The sequence below is a fragment of the Anomalospiza imberbis genome, chromosome 3 (genome assembly GCF_031753505.1).
Source record: "Anomalospiza imberbis isolate Cuckoo-Finch-1a 21T00152 chromosome 3, ASM3175350v1, whole genome shotgun sequence".
NCBI classification, from domain to species: domain Eukaryota; kingdom Metazoa; phylum Chordata; class Aves; order Passeriformes; family Viduidae; genus Anomalospiza; species Anomalospiza imberbis.
In genome coordinates, this window is record NC_089683.1 from 54,842,528 (window position 1) to 54,860,230 (window position 17,703).

General features: G+C 37.5%; 1 protein-coding gene across 9 annotated transcripts in view; it reads left to right on the forward strand.

Annotated features, from left to right (window-relative positions):
• L3MBTL3 (L3MBTL histone methyl-lysine binding protein 3) overlaps positions 1-17,703 on the forward strand; it is an 80,231-nt gene that overhangs the window by 23,970 nt on the left and 38,558 nt on the right. For 8 of the 9 annotated variants that reach the window (XM_068184466.1, XM_068184469.1, XM_068184467.1 and 5 more), the window contains exons 4-11: positions 998-1,157; positions 2,149-2,287; positions 3,594-3,678; positions 5,866-5,957; positions 8,451-8,555; positions 9,897-10,032; positions 13,504-13,595; positions 14,136-14,287. In XM_068184466.1, the coding sequence (XP_068040567.1) occupies positions 998-1,157; positions 2,149-2,287; positions 3,594-3,678; positions 5,866-5,957; positions 8,451-8,555; positions 9,897-10,032; positions 13,504-13,595; positions 14,136-14,287 (961 nt within the window). The remainder of the gene's footprint in view (positions 1-997; positions 1,158-2,148; positions 2,288-3,593; positions 3,679-5,865; positions 5,958-8,450; positions 8,556-9,896; positions 10,033-13,503; positions 13,596-14,135; positions 14,288-17,703) is intronic. The other variant, XM_068184474.1, reaches the window with a different exon arrangement.

Genomic DNA, 17,703 nt, shown 5'->3' on the forward strand with positions numbered 1-17,703 from the left:
CTGCGTCCCCTCCAGTCTGACAAACTTAAACAAAAAATTCTGTTTCTGCTGAATTGAACTCTGTTTATGGATGTATAAACATATCGAGTAAGCATTCTGCTACTACCTTCCACCATCCTTGATTAATTTAGTGCTCCCCAAAAGCAAAAACACTGCTAAAATTTTCCGTTGTGAGAAGAAATAGTTATTTTGAACCACTTATGATGTTGGTGTGTAAATATAACATACATTATATATTCTTCTGGGGGAGATAGCCTGCATGGAAGAGTTCATTTGACTCTGCTTTCAAAGACAGTACAGTGCTTAAGCAACATAAATAGTCTGTGACTTGAAATTTGCCTTTTGGGGAGGTACAAAGACCACAACCTGCTCTGGAGGCTGGGGTACTTGACAGTGCTTCATACTTGCTTGTGAGGGAAAGTAACTGGGCTCTCTCGGGGATACAGCCTCTCCTAGGCGCTGTGTCTGTGGGGAAATTGCAACTTGGTATTTGAAGATGTCTTTGTTACAAGTTGAGCGATGTTTCACTTCTGGTGGACCTCAGGCAGGTTGAGCAGTAGCTGCTGCTAGAGGCTGCAGACTGTAGTCAGCAATTTGCTTCCAGAAATAATTTCAACTAATGTAAAGATAACTCGCCCCAACCCTTTTCTCCCAAATTTAGGTATAGGCCTACCAGCAAGAGATGAGGTCATGGATTCTAAACAGTGATGACTCTCTGAGCAGTCAGTGCCCGTTACAAAATTCAGTCCTTCCACAAGTAGCCACATCAAGCTGTGGCAGAACCATAGAATAGTGGGTTCCTTTCTCCTGATGCAATGTGAAAACCTGACTTGCTTGTCAGCAATGTGGACCTCATACACAAACACTAACTCCTAGGTCTTCATTCTGACAAGAGTGGTGTGGCTGATGTTTTTCTGTTTGCTTCGCAAGGCCTGCTAAGGATGTTTGGGAATGTATCACCTCTGCCTAAGTGAAGTTAACTTTTGTCATTGTGCAGCCTTTTCAGAAAAGACAGGGATCCCCACAAGGTTGAAGGAAACTGCAAAAGTGGATGGACTTGTTTTCTGTGAAAACTGTTACCGCTATGGTGCCATAGAAGAATTTGTTCCTGAAGGGAAATTTTGCAGCCAGAAATGTGCCCAACAAGTAAAAAACAAGTAGGTACTATAATAAAGCATAGAAACAAAGAATTTGGCATAAATGCAGCACAAGAGTGAAGTGGTGAGATAAAATGTTCATGGTGGGGCAGAGGGAGATATTCAGCAGACAAGTTTCAGTATCACCATTTGTTTATAATGTTCTTTCACTGTTTTTTGTGTAAATACCTTAACAAATTTGGTTTTGTCTAACACTGATATTGAAGGTAGTCTTTTTTTACTCAGTGTGCTGTGTTCTGCTGTCAGATGCAAGCAGTAAAACAGTCTATGGGATGCATGAATCAGTGTCAGACTCCCACCCTGTTTCAGTCATTGGAATTAAGATAATCAGTAATGAGATGGTTGGGGTGGTAAGTTAATTATAATTAAGTGCAAGAGCTGTTTTGTAGCCGACAGTGAGTGAAAACATGAACATACTGCAGTTTCTCAGTTCCTTTTTTTCAGTTAGTGCATTTAATCTCTTCATAAAAGCATGTTTGTGTTAGTGTGTCCATTCTGTATTGCATATTGCTACATTATGGCAGTTTTAAACATTTATGATTTTGTACATTTTCCTTCATTTTAGCTAATTGCTTCAAAGTTTTCTGTTCTGATTTCTTGTTTAGCAATTTGTACAGTCACATACCAGCTTTCTCCAACTGGATTTGTCAGACTTAACAATTACCTTTGCCTTCCTCTCTCTAAACTGCCCTGCAGTCCTAAACATTTTACAGTTTGCTTCTCCAGGAGACTTGATGGTACATGAGAAGAGACACACTGTTTAAAACATGTAAAACTTGTTCAGCATAAGCTGACAGCTTTCCTTTTACAGTTGCTATTGTGTGTCTCTCAGATTAATTCTTTTGACAGACTTAATTTTCAGTAGTATTTCTAAGAATATATTCAGTATTGTACTATGGGACCCACACATTTACTTGCTTTTTTACTTGTTTTATGAATATGAGAAGTAAAATAATATTGGCTTTGTGTCATTGTGTTACTTCTGTGATAGAGAGCCAAAGGAGGAAAATCCCAGCATGGAATGCAATGGGGAAGATGATTCTAAAGGCATTCGAAAAAGAAAAGCAAAAGTACCTCTCAAAGAAGAGTCCCGGGATAATGGGGAGAAGAAGGAGAATCCAGATGAAATTGTTAGTATGCATCATCAACCCATTCCTGCAAGTATTTGGGTGGGAGTTCTGCCTTGTATTGCAATGTCAGTAGCTCCATCAGTCCACAAAGAGAAGAGACTTCATCACTCTGCCAGAGCCACAATAAGTAGTTGGTTTGTTTGCCAATTTAATCATGCCTCAGCAGTAAATTGTAATTATTGACAATGATTTGATAAAAGCTGGTTTTGGTCTCCTTCCCCTACTTTTTTAAGAACAGAACAAAAAGAATTTAAAGGAAAAACTATGCTAACGTCGACTTGCCATGTCTTCAGCATGGAAAAAGAGGAGTACATATTTCCCAACAACCCTGTTACTTTGTCATTCTGCACATGAATAAATAACTATAGACCAATAATTTACTTACAAAGAAAGCTATACTGCAGTTAAGAAGGGAATACTTTGGATTTTCTTAATGTGATTTGCCTTTAAAAATCATAGCCAAAAATTTGTTTTGGTTTTGTGTTGCAGTTTATTTTACTTTTGTGGTTTTTTTTTTCCTTTGGAATTATTCTTCATTTTAGAAAAAGCTTACCCCGCAGTATCTTCCTATAATGCTTGTTTTCTTGTAGTATGTGTTTTCTTCCCAACAGCTGTGACATTATTGGGGGTAGCACAGTTTTTAGTGAGAAGGGTAGAGTTCTGCTACTACAGAATTGTCAAAAGGATGAAGACACTAGAGTTGTCAGGAGGGAATTTGCAGCTCTCTATATAGCAGTATCTTAGGCAAAAGTTAGGGGATACCTTATTTGTGTCCACGCATCTGCCCTCCCAGATGAGTACTTACTCTGCTCATCTGCTCAGGTGTTCACAAAAGTGTTAATACAAAAGCAGTGAAAAAAATTAAAAGGATCACAGTGCCATTTTGTATTTAATAAAGCAATTGTACATTTGAAAAAAAAATACAAAAAAAAAAACAGAGTAAAGCTGTGAGAGGTTTTCCTTTAAATAATTTTGGAAACATGAACATGCCAGAGATGCTATTATTTATCAGTGTCTCAGGTCTGCTGAAGGCTTCATGATCTGTCTCTGGGTCAGGCAAGGCTGGCTGGCTGAGTGCCAAATGGTGAGAGTCCTTCTGCCTGCCATTTTCATTGTGTTTGCTGTGATTTGTCACTGATGGCTCACTTTGCTTCTATTAGACATCTGCACGTTTGTTTAGGTAGGAGAGAGCTGGGTCAGTTTAAATGAAGTCACAGTTTAAACTTCAGTATCTTGATTTTTATCATACTAGCCTTCTAAGCTAATGAGGTTACTGTAGTTTTTTTTTTTTTTTTTCCTAATTTAGGAGGATAAACCTGAAGGAAGGATCTTGAGAGTCTCACAGAGAGCCAGGAGAAAAAGAAAAGGGGAGATAACAGTTTTGAAACAAAGTAAGTAAGATTATGAAACAAAAATCTCAACCGTCAGTTCTCCAGGTAATATCCATATCTTATTGGGAATTGCCAGCATTGTTTCACAGAATTTATATTCTCTATTGAATTTTTTTCATTACTGTAAAAAGACAGTGACAGTGTTATTTACAGCAATTACATTTTAAGGAAGCATAGGGGAGGATCTGGTGAGTGTAAATGCAACTAATGTGCATTTTAGGTTTTTTTTTTCCTTTTCATCCCTCTAAATAGTGCCAGTCTTAGAGGGAATCAGCTCCATTGAGTTCCCAGATGCTGAAAGAAATGTATCAAGCAGAAGTGAAAGTTTACTTTTGTTTCCTTGGGGATCAATTTTGCATCTTCATTATATGCTGGAAATAGACACTTTTATGGAACTGTTTAGGAATAATTGCTATAATCAATCCAAAGGGACATATACTGCATCAAGCAACATAATAAAACATATTTTAAATGAGTGCTGTTCTTTCAAGCCATTTGTATGATAGATAGATAGTTTTAGGAAGAATGGGAGAATCAGCTGCTATTATATCTCAGTGGTACACCAACCACAGACCTATATCTTGCCCTCCAGAGTGCTTCTTACAGTAGATGGGGAGACATTAACAGAGGTTGCCTGGCCACTAATCAACACAGAACTCCAGTTAGCTCTGATGTGCACCAGGCAGATTAACTACTGGTTGAAGATGCAACAATAAATGTTATGAAAGATCCCCCTCCCAAGACAGCATCGCTCCTGAAATGTTTCTACAATTGCTTCTAAGGCTGAAGGCCTTCTAAGGCTGAAGAGATAAGAAGCGTGTGAGACACAAGCACAAAGCTGATGCTTTGTGGAAATCACTGCTGCCCACTGAAAGAATGATTTACAAATTTCTTCTGTTGTTTTTTTAAATTTTTATTTGGGAAAACATCAATATAAATGTATGAACTGGTATCAAAGACCAATTTGTATTCAGAACCAAGTACAATTAATTTCTCTAATGGAACAGATAAAAACTGGGTAAATCCTAAATAAAATGAGTGTGCTCTAATGGTGTTGAGAGGTCACTATCACTCTGAATTTTATTGTCTTTTGGTTACATTATTGTAAGCTTTCTTCAGGAAAGTTTGCCATCACTATTGTTATGGTTCATGTTTTAATCATAAAAATGCTAAGCCAGACTGTTATTTAAAGGATTTATTTTTCCTGTGAGTAGCCCACAGTCTGGATCAAGCCAGAATCACAGTGTGAACTGTGATGAATCCTTCTGACAGTGTGAGCTTATGGTCTGAAATGCTAAGCTGTCTGTGCAGAGGAGGCATTTTAGGTGGAGATCAGAAGAGCAGAGTAGAGGTGTATGAAAGTAGATACATATGTGGCCAGGCTCCAGCCATCTGTTCTTGAAGTTCTTGGCTATTGCTAGTGCAGGTAGTGCCTTATTTTCAAGGCCTGAAAACTGTGACTGTAGCCATTATTAAGATGGACTGTAAGCAGTATTGCAATTACTGTGTAGTGTTCATACTGTGTGAACAAACCTGAAACTGGAGGTTTCTGTCATATGCTAATGACATCCTGAGGAAAAAAAGCACTGGTGACAGTTCTGAGGACTTGCAGAAAATACTGTTAAATCACTGCCTTTCTACCCAAAACCATCAAACTACAAAGTGATGGAGTAGGTGAGAAACAGTCTGAATACTGTTAAAGAATAGAGTATTTCAACCCCGATTAAAAAAAACTTACTATGAGCAGTATCCACTTGAAAATGCTTTCCAGTTAAAGAAGGACATGGGGGGAAAAGAAATCCCTTAAAATACTGAGCTATTTTAACGAATTTGAACTCAACTTTTTACACATTTGCGAACTGTATATCTTAATGCTTCATAGGAGCAATAAGGAAAAATGTGTTGGAGCAAGACTTTGTAAATTGTTCTTGTCACCTGAAGGAGCTTTTTCTTGTTACTTATCAAGGTTTAAACTGCTGGAAATGTTTCTGGACAAACCAGGAACCTTCACATTCCTGGTGCCTTTCAGCCTACAGAACTTCTTTTTCTGAAATAAGTTCTGAACAACACCATGAGTGCATTTCATAAAATGTAAATTTAAGAATGTTATGAACTTGTGTTGTGAATTTTTCTTCTTGAGATATTAACAGTTACAGAATTATTTCCCTGTTTTATGCTTCTTTTTAGCTGTACCCTCTAAAGGAAGGCAAGTATGGTGTTGGGCATCCTATCTGGAGGAAGAAAAGGCCATTGCAGTACCTACTAAGCTTTTTAAAGAGGTATGACCTTTGAAATTTAAGTCAGTCAACCACCTAAGATCATGCAATTCCTAGGCAGTCAATAAACAAAAATAATTTGAAGATTTTATTCTTTTCTCGGGAAAATCTGCAGAATGAAAATAATGCCGTGTCCATCAGCAATTATGAAAGCAATTATCTCTCTCTTTTTTTCAGAGAATTCTGTTGTTATAGATGAATGCTGTCAAATCAGACTGCAGAAAGCAGATGCTCTCCCAAAATCTGCAGTTCTAACCATTCCTTCTAGTCTCTGAAGCTAAAAAATGTGATACATACCCACACTTTTTCATGCTGTATCATTTTCTTTAAGTATGTTTAGAAAGGTGGTACAAAGGCCATCTTTTGTCTTGTTGTTTTGATTATATTACCTGTCTTTTCTTCAGCTTCTGCTGACATTATATTTTGTTACTACATCAGATACTACTTGTCTTGTTCTCCTTTGGCCTGTCATCTGGTTGGATGTCACATCATCATGTCCTGCTTGTCCTTTGCCTGCTATGCTTTGTCATTTCAGTGCTTTCATTAGTGCCACCTCTCTTGCTTGGAAGAGAGCTCTGTATCCAAATCCACAAGATTTCTGTGCTGTTATCTTCCCTTGCAAAACCTGGTGAAACATATGAACATACCTCAGCTGCTGTACTCCTGCTATATGTTACTTTTTTTTGGATATTTCTGTTCTTACTTGTAGTCTGTTTCTTGCATCCATTTCTTTCTGTATGCTTCGTAGTTCAGCTATTAAATCTTCTCTGTGGGAATTAGCTTTTCAGCTTACACATGCAGTGTGTTGCTGGTCTTTAATTGGTGGTTTAGTTGCTATTGAGTTAGAAAAGTGAAGAACTGGGATTTAGGTTTACAGAATCCATAGATTTGTAGGTGCAAGAACAACAGTCCCCTGACTATCTTCAGTTGTGAAGATAGTGCTATATACTGGTTCAAAAATTAGCAAGAAAACAATCAGGATAAAGAGTGCCCTAGTGGGAGGATAGATTTACAAAGCATTGCTCTGCCTGTCTGAAGGTCCATGAAATGCTGTTGCAGTACAAAGTCTTTGCAGGGCACTGGACGTGGTGCTAAAGTCTGGAGTTATGTGATGTTTCCTCCACATTATACCTTTCCCATCCAGTGCATCTTAATTTAATATTTTCTTCCAAAGTCTTTAGCCCCTGGGTAATGCTTGATTTAGTGTGCAATATTTAAAGCCTGTAGCAGAAAGAAAATTCTTAATAACACTCAGAATTGGCCAGGTAATGTTTCTCCATTTTACAGATTAATAAGCAAGCCACATAAACAGGTTAAAAAAAAGCCCAAACCAAACATCATAACCAATCATGAATCCTTGATTACTGTTTGGATTTTGAGAGTTACTCTTTTTTTCTTTTTATTTTACCATTTCAGAAGCCGTAGTTTTCACTGTGTTTTGTATCCTTAGTTAGGAACAGTCAGGATGATGGAGGGTCCTTGCCATTTCCTTAGACCTTAGGGTGATTTCTAAGCTGTGTCTCACAAGGTTTCCCTTCCTTCCAAGTAGGTGGTACCTCTCTGAGTACTTCCCTTGGTACCCTTCTCTTCCCTTTGGCTGCAGAGGTACTGCAGCTGACTCAGGAGCATGTGTCTCCTAGACAGAAACAGAAGAAAAAGGGGACATTTTAAGATGCTTTTCCTCTGGGTTTTTTTTTTTTTTTTCTGTAACATAAAACTTACTGTGAATTTTCTAACCTGTGGAAAACTGTCTTCAGTTTTGGTTACTTATTTTTCTGATCTTTCCTCCAATTTAACCTTAATATCTGCTCCCTTCTGTCCTCTTTAACAGAGGGATGATGATGCCTGCTGGTTGAAAAGGTGGTTGATCCATCCTGCTTAGCCTTGTTTTCACTTTAAGTTTTTTGAAAGATATTCTTCTGGGTTCATTGTAATGTGATGTAAGGGTAGTCATGTTCCTGCAATGTAGAAATTCTCCTGGAAGACTACATAGTCTGGACTCAGCATATAAAGGACAGCAAATAGGCATCTCTACATACAAACAGTGTTCAATATTTCTGCCTTTCAGTTCATCTTTCATGGCCTGAGATGTGGAACTGAAAAGGCAAATCAGTCATTGTTGAGATTATTATAGGAATGAAGTCCACCAGGAGGGTGTCACTGTACAGGCTGAAAATTAAATAATCAAATTGCTAAGATGTTTTACTGTAAATTAATGAAAAAAGTTGAAGATAAAGGGTGTCATCTTTGCCTTGACGCTTTTGCTAATTCTTCCTAATTTTCTTACATACTCTCAAGTTTCAAGTCATTGTATTTTTCAAGCAATCATCAATTTCTCTTTTCCTCTCCACATTTTTGAAAACTTGAAACTTCAAGTGATTTATTAGTTCATTCAGAAGCGTGAATAATAAATAATGATTGTTCTGTTCCTTATAAAGATATTGTGTCTTTCTCTGGTATACTTTCAGAAGTATTGAAACTTCTTTTCCATTTCAGTATCAGTCTTTCCCATACAACAAGAATGGATTCAAGGTAGGGATGAAGCTGGAGGGTGTGGATCCTGAGCACCAGTCAATCTACTGTGTTCTCACAGTGGCTGAGGTAAGCAAGCAGCCACATTGCTGGGTTATAGTAGAGACTGAAATGAAATGAAACAACAGCAGCTGAAAACCCTCACTCTAACCTAACAGAGAGACAGAAACTTATGTAGGAAGATGGTTTTTAAATTAATAATGCTGTATTCTTTCTGCCTGATAGATATGTAAAGAATATATCTGGTGTCAATGCAGCTATACATATATTTAACATGCGCAGCTACCGAAAACAGTATTAGACTAGTTGGATGATGTGTGGTTTCATCTGTAATCCTGTACTTTGTATTTGAAAGAAAAATTAAATAGAAAAGAATCACAACAACTGATACACAGCAGTTTTATAGAAGTTTGATAGTGTTTGCAGTTGCTCCATTCACTGATACAAATACCTAAAATTTTCTTGTGTTGCTGTTGTGCTGCAACTTTTTCAGGCTGATGGATGCAGAAATTGCCTGTATTGGCAACCTGTGCAAGTTAACATAAAATAGAAACCCAGTTTTTCTTTTTGCTGTGGGTCATGAAACAGTTTTTCTGATGAACAACTTCTTTGCTTTCAATAGCGAACCTGCTTCTGAGGCATATTTTGTATATCTTTTAAACATACCTTCCTTTCATTTTTGCATGGTTTTAATGGGTTTTTGGATTTAATTTATGAATTAAAATGGGGAAACTAGAGGTTATGTCACAGTACAAATGAAATATAAAATAGGGTTGATGTTGAGATTTTCACTGATAACTGCAGTAAATTTATGGCATTTGACACTCAGGGAGATGTGGAGAACTTCCATACAGAGACAGTATTGTGTCCTGTTTTTCTCCTCCTCTCAGTGGTTGACTTATTACTTCATGGAATAATGAAGTTCTGGGGAATACCTCCACTGATTTCTCATCTTTACTTAAACAGTTTTCAGTATCACTCTGGAGAGCCTTTTGAACATACTTACTGTTCACTGCTCCCTTGCATATCAGTTAATCAGAATAGCTTGAGAAACTCATTACCTACACTTTGTCCTCAGTTGTATCAGATGTATTCATGCTCTTCTGTAGGGCTTGTGTTTTACTCTGATGCTGGGTTGAACCATTGTCAAGTTTTTGAGTGCTACTGACAACAGCCAGCTTTCAGTTAAATTCTTTTGACCAGAAGAGGAGGCACTCAGACTGAGAATAGCTTTGCCTTTTAGTTCTCTCCTTTTTATCGAATGAATTTATTCATCTAATGCTAGATTGGGCAGAATTAAAAGCTGACTGAAAACATACAGTTATTATATATAATATTGAATGGAAGTGGTTATGTGTAGGGCAAAGGTCTTAAAACATACTGTTGTATGCTGTCAATTCTTGCTTTTAGGTTTGTGGCTACAGAATAAGACTACATTTTGATGGATACCCAGATTGTTACGATTTCTGGGTGAATGCTGATTCTTCAGACATTCATCCTGTTGGATGGTGTGAAAAAACAGGTCACAAGCTTCATCCACCTAAAGGTATTGCTTAGTTTAAATCTCTGTCTTATGCAGTTCTGAAATGGAGAGTACCTGTGTAATGCTGTAATATTTTTTTCTGGCAGAAATGTTTTCATTTGTTTAGTCAAGGGTATTTGAAAATGGCAAATTAAATACATATCTTGCCTAAAATTTCCAGTTTGAAAGCATGCCCCTTTTATTCAGTGGAAATTCAGAGAAAGCAAGAAAACAAAATGGGCCATCAGAGTCATCCATAAGGCATTAGGAAAAAAAAAGATGAGCAGCAAACTTAGACCCCAGCTTATTGCAAGGAAAATGGCAGCATACTGGTGACAAATATGCTTAAACTGGGGTCTCACAGGCAGCTGAGGATCCTTTAGTGGAAGGTCTTAGGACATTTTTGCTGCTGCATAATGATCCCTGTTATTGTACAAATGTTGGTACAGACTAATAAAGACTATCCTATTTCCACAAAGATTGAATCTGAAATAGAGACAAAAAGAGGAATGAACAGATCAATAGGGAGAAAAAAAGGTAAGATTGCAAGCCTGAAAGTGTAATTCATACATGGATTATGTAAATGGTATACAGGTATTGAAATGTGTGTAATTTACTCGCATAATTTACTTCCATTTCACATTGTGTAACTTCTTTTGGCAGTTGGAGGGCATCTGCACTGAACTGTACTATGAAAAATAGATAAATGTGGTCCTTTTGGAATATGGAGGGAGTATGTGGGGATGAAGGGAACAAGTCCTGAAGTCTGGAAAGTGAGAAATAAATGACTGTGCCATTTTGGCATACACAATGAGGGTAGTATAATGTGATTTAGAAGGGCTGGAAAATGAGGACATGTACAAATTCAAGAGGGTGTGCTTCCAGAGAATTATAAAACTGTAGATGTAAGGGCTCAGGTGTGGAAGGTGAGAGTAAAGCCACTGGAAGTGTAGAGGCAGGGGGCCTGCCAGTGTGTGAGAGGATGGCATTTCTTTGTGTGAGCCTTGAGAGACATGAGCTGCTCTTCTGAGACCTCTGCAAGCTCCACTCTGGCTACAGGGTGCTACTTGCCTTGGGACACGGGCATAAGTGGCCATGTAGCAATAGCAATTTCTTGAACATAAATAAGAATATCTTAGAAGGTTGGCCTTCACTGATGTAATAACTTGTATGTAGCAAATGGGTAGTTCCCAGTTACAGCCTTCCTGATGTTATTACAGTGTGCTTAGTAAGTTTTGCATCTCTGATGAGGATTTGGTACCTTTTTTACATCTTATGTGTCTGGTTTAGAAAGCTTTTGTTAACCATGAATGATTGCCTCTGGAAGAACTTTGCGGGGTTCTGCTTTTTCAAGGGGAAGGATAATATGCCAGTTGAAGGTTCTGTTTTAATTGGGGTGGACAGATTGGTTGTATTTTCCTGTGTTATGGCATTTTAATAATGATTTCTGTAGTGCCCATTGCAAATTTTACAGATGCTAAAGCCAATGAGAGTTATGACATAGCACACAGTATTTATATAAAATAGCGCCCCAGAGAAGAACTCAAAGGTTTGTGTTAGTAGCCTTTAATTTTCCAGATAAAATACAAATTTATGACCTTCATGGTATAAATCCGAAGCAATTTGGAACCTGGTGGTCTGCCTTGGGGGGGCAGGGAATGGGGAATGAGGGACATGAGATAGGAAGAATATTATTCTAGATGTTTTCTGAAATGTATTTCTATCCGTGTTTATTAAAATGGAAAGGATGGGTAACTCTTAGTGCTGCTGGGCAGGACAGGTCTTGTGATGGGATGTCTCCCATCCCCAAAGCAGCAGAGGCAACAGGCAGCTTCTGCTGGGCTTCCAGCAGATGTAGGAGAGCTAAGGGGCAAAATTGAACTGGGTATCACAGAAATTAAAAAAAAGATGGTGTTCAGGACACTATTCATTTTGTGTAGAGGAGGCCACTTTATCTCACACAGGCAAAATCTGCAGCAAGAGGATGGATGTACATGTATATATATGCATGTAAAAATTGCATTGACTGATCTATATCTGCAGTGAAAAATCAAATTGACCTTTGGTCTTGTTATGAGAGATGAATTAGGAGGTTGAGATCTCCCTTTCTCATTTGGTGACAAAAAGACCCACACTGCCCAAAAACTGCTTCACAGTCTACTAAAACCATTTTTTCCCATGGGCTTTGTCCTAGTCCCATTAACTGATCCCTTCACTCATGCAGTAGGTGGAGTTTTTTATTGTCTACTGTGAGCTTGGACTTAGGTTTGAATACTCTCTAGAATTACAAAGTGAAAATGAAAAGCCTAAATATTGTATTGCTTTAAAATGGCTTTAAATAGTACAGCATTTGAAATATAACATACATACATTTGAAATAAAATATACATACAACATAAAAATGGTTTCAAAGCTTGATACACAGCTGTACTGTATCAAGACAAGAGACAACTGGAGTATAAGGAAAGTATTTTTCTTTGAACTTGTAGGTTAATTTATGTTGACTACTATTTAAAATGAAAAGTGAGAAACCCCTATGCAGAGAAGGTGAAGGGTTTTAAACTTGCGGTTCCTGGGATAACATGAGACTCTCAGGTTAAACAAAGCAGTTGTCTCTGGCATATTTGAGTAATGCTTCAAGTATTAAGAGTTAAGAGGTGACACATTTCAGTAAAGGCAGTCACTCACTGAAATTTGTTGTGGTTTGGTCTTACTTTACTGGGTTGTAACATATTGACTAAAAGAGATGTTTCTACAACTGTTACATAACAGAAAAATGAAGGAGGAAACCTATTTGCTTCCAACTCCTAGTATTGTTTTTTAGATTAGAACTACAAATGTTATTTGGAGGATTATTTTATGCAGTTCAGTATATTATGAATTATTTGTATTTTTTCCCCTAAGAAACTAAACATGAACAGAAATACAGATTTCATTTCAAGTGTTGTATAAACAGAATAAAAAATGTATAATGTCCATACAGGGGACAGTTTATACTGTAAATTGAGAAGGGGTCCTGAGGCATTGATAGGCTAACTGTTTGGTATAACCTAGGGGGTTTGTTTTAAAGCTAGTAGTGGTGATGCTGTATTAGTGATAGCCTGATGATGTAATACGGTGAAGTCTGGAGAAGGAGGGATATTTTTTTCTTGGACTGACTGGCACGGTGGGAAGAACTCTGGGACCTGTAGGTCTTTTTTCTAATTCTGAAGTAAAAGCAACAGACTGAAAAGCAGCTGGAGAACACTTGTTGGCTCTGTGTGTGTGTCAGTGAGACCAACAAAGGGAAGTTAGGCAGTACCTGTGAGGTAGACAGGTGGTGGTCAGATAAAGTTTTCTTGGGGAGAGACAAAGAGGTGACTTTTAGCCTGTGCTTCTTGGAGATGTTCATTCAAAGGGAAGAAACAGAAGTGTAAAATTGGTCTCTTACTGATAACGTGTGCCCTGTGTCTCATACCCATCATTTCTTGCCCTTCTTTTACAACTCTCATTTAGGATATAAGGAAGAAGAATTCAGCTGGCCTTCCTACTTAAAGGCATGCAAGGCTCAAGCTGCTCCTAAATCACTGTTTGAAAACCAGAATGCAGTAAGTACTCACTTGTTACTAATGGTGTGGTTGTGAGTATGCTCATGTGTATGGTAGAGACTCACAGCACATTTCAGTGATGGCAGACTTGAGTCTGAAATATAAAACAAAAGTGTTTACAGCAAAATGAATAACATTCTAACATTCACCACTGCACAGCTAACCTCTGCAGTTCCAGTTAATTACTCTTCTACTTATTTGTTTAAACTTCTGATGCAATCTTAAATTAAAGATTTGTTATTTGTACTCTGTCTTGCACCATAATCTTGTGGAACAAGAATGGTCTTTCAGAGGGAGTATCTAAGACAGCTAAAACTAATACATTTCATTTTAGCAGCATGTTTAGGACGTTTTTTTCTTTCATAAACTAGAAGTCTTAGTGTTTGAGCATCTCTCATGTCAGCTAATTAGGCTGCTGCCACTCTGTTGGGACAGTTAATTGTGAAATTTGGAAATGGCAGGAATATAGTGATTTTGGATGATGGGGAGATTTCTGGATTTATAGTATTTATCTTCAGTTAAATGTCTTCCTCTCTGTAGACAGTGATTCCGTCGGGATTTCGAGTGGGGATGAAGCTGGAAGCCGTAGACAAGAAGAACCCGACTTTCATTTGTGTTGCCACGGTAACAGACATGGTGGACAATCGTTTTCTGGTTCATTTTGACAACTGGGATGAGAGTTATGACTACTGGTATGATGTTCTTGTTTTGTATCCTAGTGAGATGTATCAGAAATGTGTTTGCTTTAAGTGCTGTTTTCTGTGATACTTTCCAGACTGGTGATACAGTTACCATACCAACATTTGTTGGATTTTTAAGTATGGCCACCAAAGTAGGTCTAAGTGGAGGAATTGATTTTCCCATGTCAAGTTGCATGTAAAAAATGCTGAGGTTGTGCTAAATGGGTGTTTGTGTGTGCTGCTGCATCTGCAGTTGTGGATTGATTTCAATAACATATTTTCTTTGAGGTTGATCTCTTCAGTGGAGAATATACACCATGATAATGAGACTAAGTGTACTTGGAGTTAGTTTTACTTATAATTGTAAATTGAACGAAAGACTGCATGTATTCATAAGGTTCTTGATCCACTTATGTTGAAACCGAACTCTAGTCATGTTCTATAAAGCATCAGGATAGTGGCAAAACCTGGTTTTAGTCCTCTGCATTCTATATTCCAGTGGAAACTGAGATCCTGCTATCCTGACCTGTGTTAGAGGTAACCTTTATGCATGTTTTATGGTGGAGGGGCTGTGTGTATCTATAGGAAAGTCAGTGGATGGAGCAGGATGTACTAGGACCATAAAGATAGTTATGGAGATTTAGGCTGTTACAGTACAAGTTTGTATTTGCACTTGGACCTTCATTTGACAGATCATTTGGAGCAATGTAGTTTACCGTACAGTCTTTGGGAGAGTAAGTTACTGCACAACAGGTAGAGCATTATTATGGATCCCCTTTATGGCTGGGCAGGCCTTTTATCCCCTTTTTGGCAGTGGCAACTGAATTATATAGCTGAGCCTATAAAATAAATGAAGAAAAATTTCTTCATCTGTATTTGATGACTACTTTGGCACTACATCAATGAGAATGTCACAAAACTATAAAAGTAATTTCTAAACTTTATGAGTCCATCTCTTGAAATAATAATTTTGTGGCCATTGTGACAAATAAACTGAAGTAGAACTGAATTATTGAAGCAGTAGTGAACAGAGAGTTAGGTGACGTCAAGAACTGAATATCAAGATAATAGGCCATACAAGTCAAAGACCAAAAAGATTAGCAATTATTTTCACAAAGAAGTAACACAAACCATGTATTTTCTCTACAAAGCATCTGGAAACTGGGGACTGGGGAAACTTAGTCTGAATATCTTGGCACTTAACTGTTCACTAATAATAGCTATGACATTAATTAATAACTAAAGTGACAGGCAAAGCTTTTAGGGAAAACACAGTGCAATATAACCCATAGTTTGTTCAGAGGTAGCATAGGCATCTTTCTAAAATACTGCACTCTATATAGCAGACATAAACTGAATTTCAGACTTGTTAATATTCCAATGTCAACAGGAACTTTGTCCACCAATCTTTTCAGAGGAGGCAGAAGCAGTTTTCAAGTACATAACCAAGCTTTACATTTATAGTATTAATTAAAGTTATAGTATCCTGAAGTGGTTTTTCTGAATTTTATATGTAGAATACATGACATAAAACCCTCCTAAAAGGATGAAGAAAATTTGAAGTGGAAAGCTTATAGGTTTTCCTGTAGGTTTTCAGAAATCATTTGAGCTGTGTTTACACTGAGGTCAAGCTTAAGTTTTGCTCTTTTGTGAAATTGTGAAATACCTTTCTGGAAGCAGCAAGAAGATGCTCCTGGAAGTACTGTACATGGAAATTAAATTCTCAGTAATGTGGCCTACCTCTCAGCATTGCATCAAGAATAGTGAGTAGAGAAAGAAAGAAAATGAGAGAAAAGAGCGGCAAATGAAAATAGCAGTGGAGTGTCTGACCAAAAGAGAGCCTGAAAATGTAACCTGAATGCATCCCACTCACATTTTTATTTTTAGATATCAGGTTTGTAAGGGCCTTAAAATATCCTAGGTGCATACATTTCATGTCTACCAACTTCTGTCTCTAACTAAAAATGAAAAGGTTTTCTGAGATTACCCAGAAGGGAACCTCACAGTTTCCTTGTGCCTGCATGTAAGTTTCAATCTCAGAATAATAATGAAGGTGAAATTACTTATTTTGTGTATGTTGGTTATTTTCAAACAAGTACCTCGTTTCTCTATATTCCTTTTGTGTTTTATTTGGAGTAGACTGAACTTTCTCATTGAGGTTAAAAAAAAACTTTCCTATTTTTGGATACCTAAAAGAGAGTTGACTGATATTACTGACTTCAGGCAACAGAAACCCATTACGATTGCCTAAGGGTTTTTAGGCTCCAGGCTTTCAGCCTGAAGATACTCTTCCTTACTTTCTTTCTGAGCATTAGAAGATACATTTTTGGTTGAAAGTAAGTACCCTGGCTAGAATTAGTTATTACAGCAGCTCTTTAATGCGTGGTCATGCTACTTTCAGTGTATTATAAATCCTATTAAATTTTCTTTTGATAGTGGCTTTTAGATTGGACAAAAGTGAACAAAATTGTCAAATTCAAGATTTTACTTAATGAAGGAAAAGTTTGACCTATACAACATAAGCCTCCAGGTCCTTTCCATCTGTTCCATCTCTTTTGATGAAAAATAATATTGCTTTGAGAGCTGAAGGCATTCTCTTTCAGTGGAACTTCTCAATTTTCTTACCATTGTCTGAACCTGGAAATGGAGTAGGGAATCTTTCAGTATGTCAGAACTATGAATTTACTACAGATCCATCCTATATTTATTCTTCTGTTCCCTTACATCAGATTTGCTTACACACAGATTGGTGTTGCCTTATCTTCCTATTTTTTTTTTTTTTTGTGACCAAATGGAAACACAGCCAGAGTTCATGAAAGAGTTGAAGCTGTGCCAGCTTGTTGCTGTTTGCCCACAGGAGAAGTGGTGCAATGGCTGTGCTGGACATATTGCATCCCAGACTTGCTGCATCAGAGACCTCTGGGTGCCCTCACTCATCCTTGGCTTGGTCTGAACTTCCCCTGCAGAGAAGGTTGTACAGGCAGTTTTTGGGATCAGCGTACCAGGAGTGTGTTAAAATACAATGGCTCATGTGCTGCTTGCTGCTCTGTTCCTGTCTGTCTTGCATAGAAAAATTATTTCTGAAGCCTGTTGTGAAAGTAAAATAGCTTTTGATTTTTGGAACAGACTGGACTTTGTTGTGGGACTAAGAAGCCAGCCCTGTTCTCCATCAATATTTACTACTTTCCTAGCAGCCAAGTCCTTAAAAGTTGTACTCTGCGTGTTTAATTTTTGAGATAATTAACTTTGCTCCACTCTCTCTTTGAAAGGAACCATCTTTTTGGAGGGGTTATATTATGTCAAAAAAAGATAAAACAACCTTAAAAAAGCATGAGTCACAGTGCATGCATTTATTTAAATAGAATGAACCATTATCTGACCCTAAATTTCTGGTGAATCTCCTCACAGCTTTCTTATCAGACTTTAAA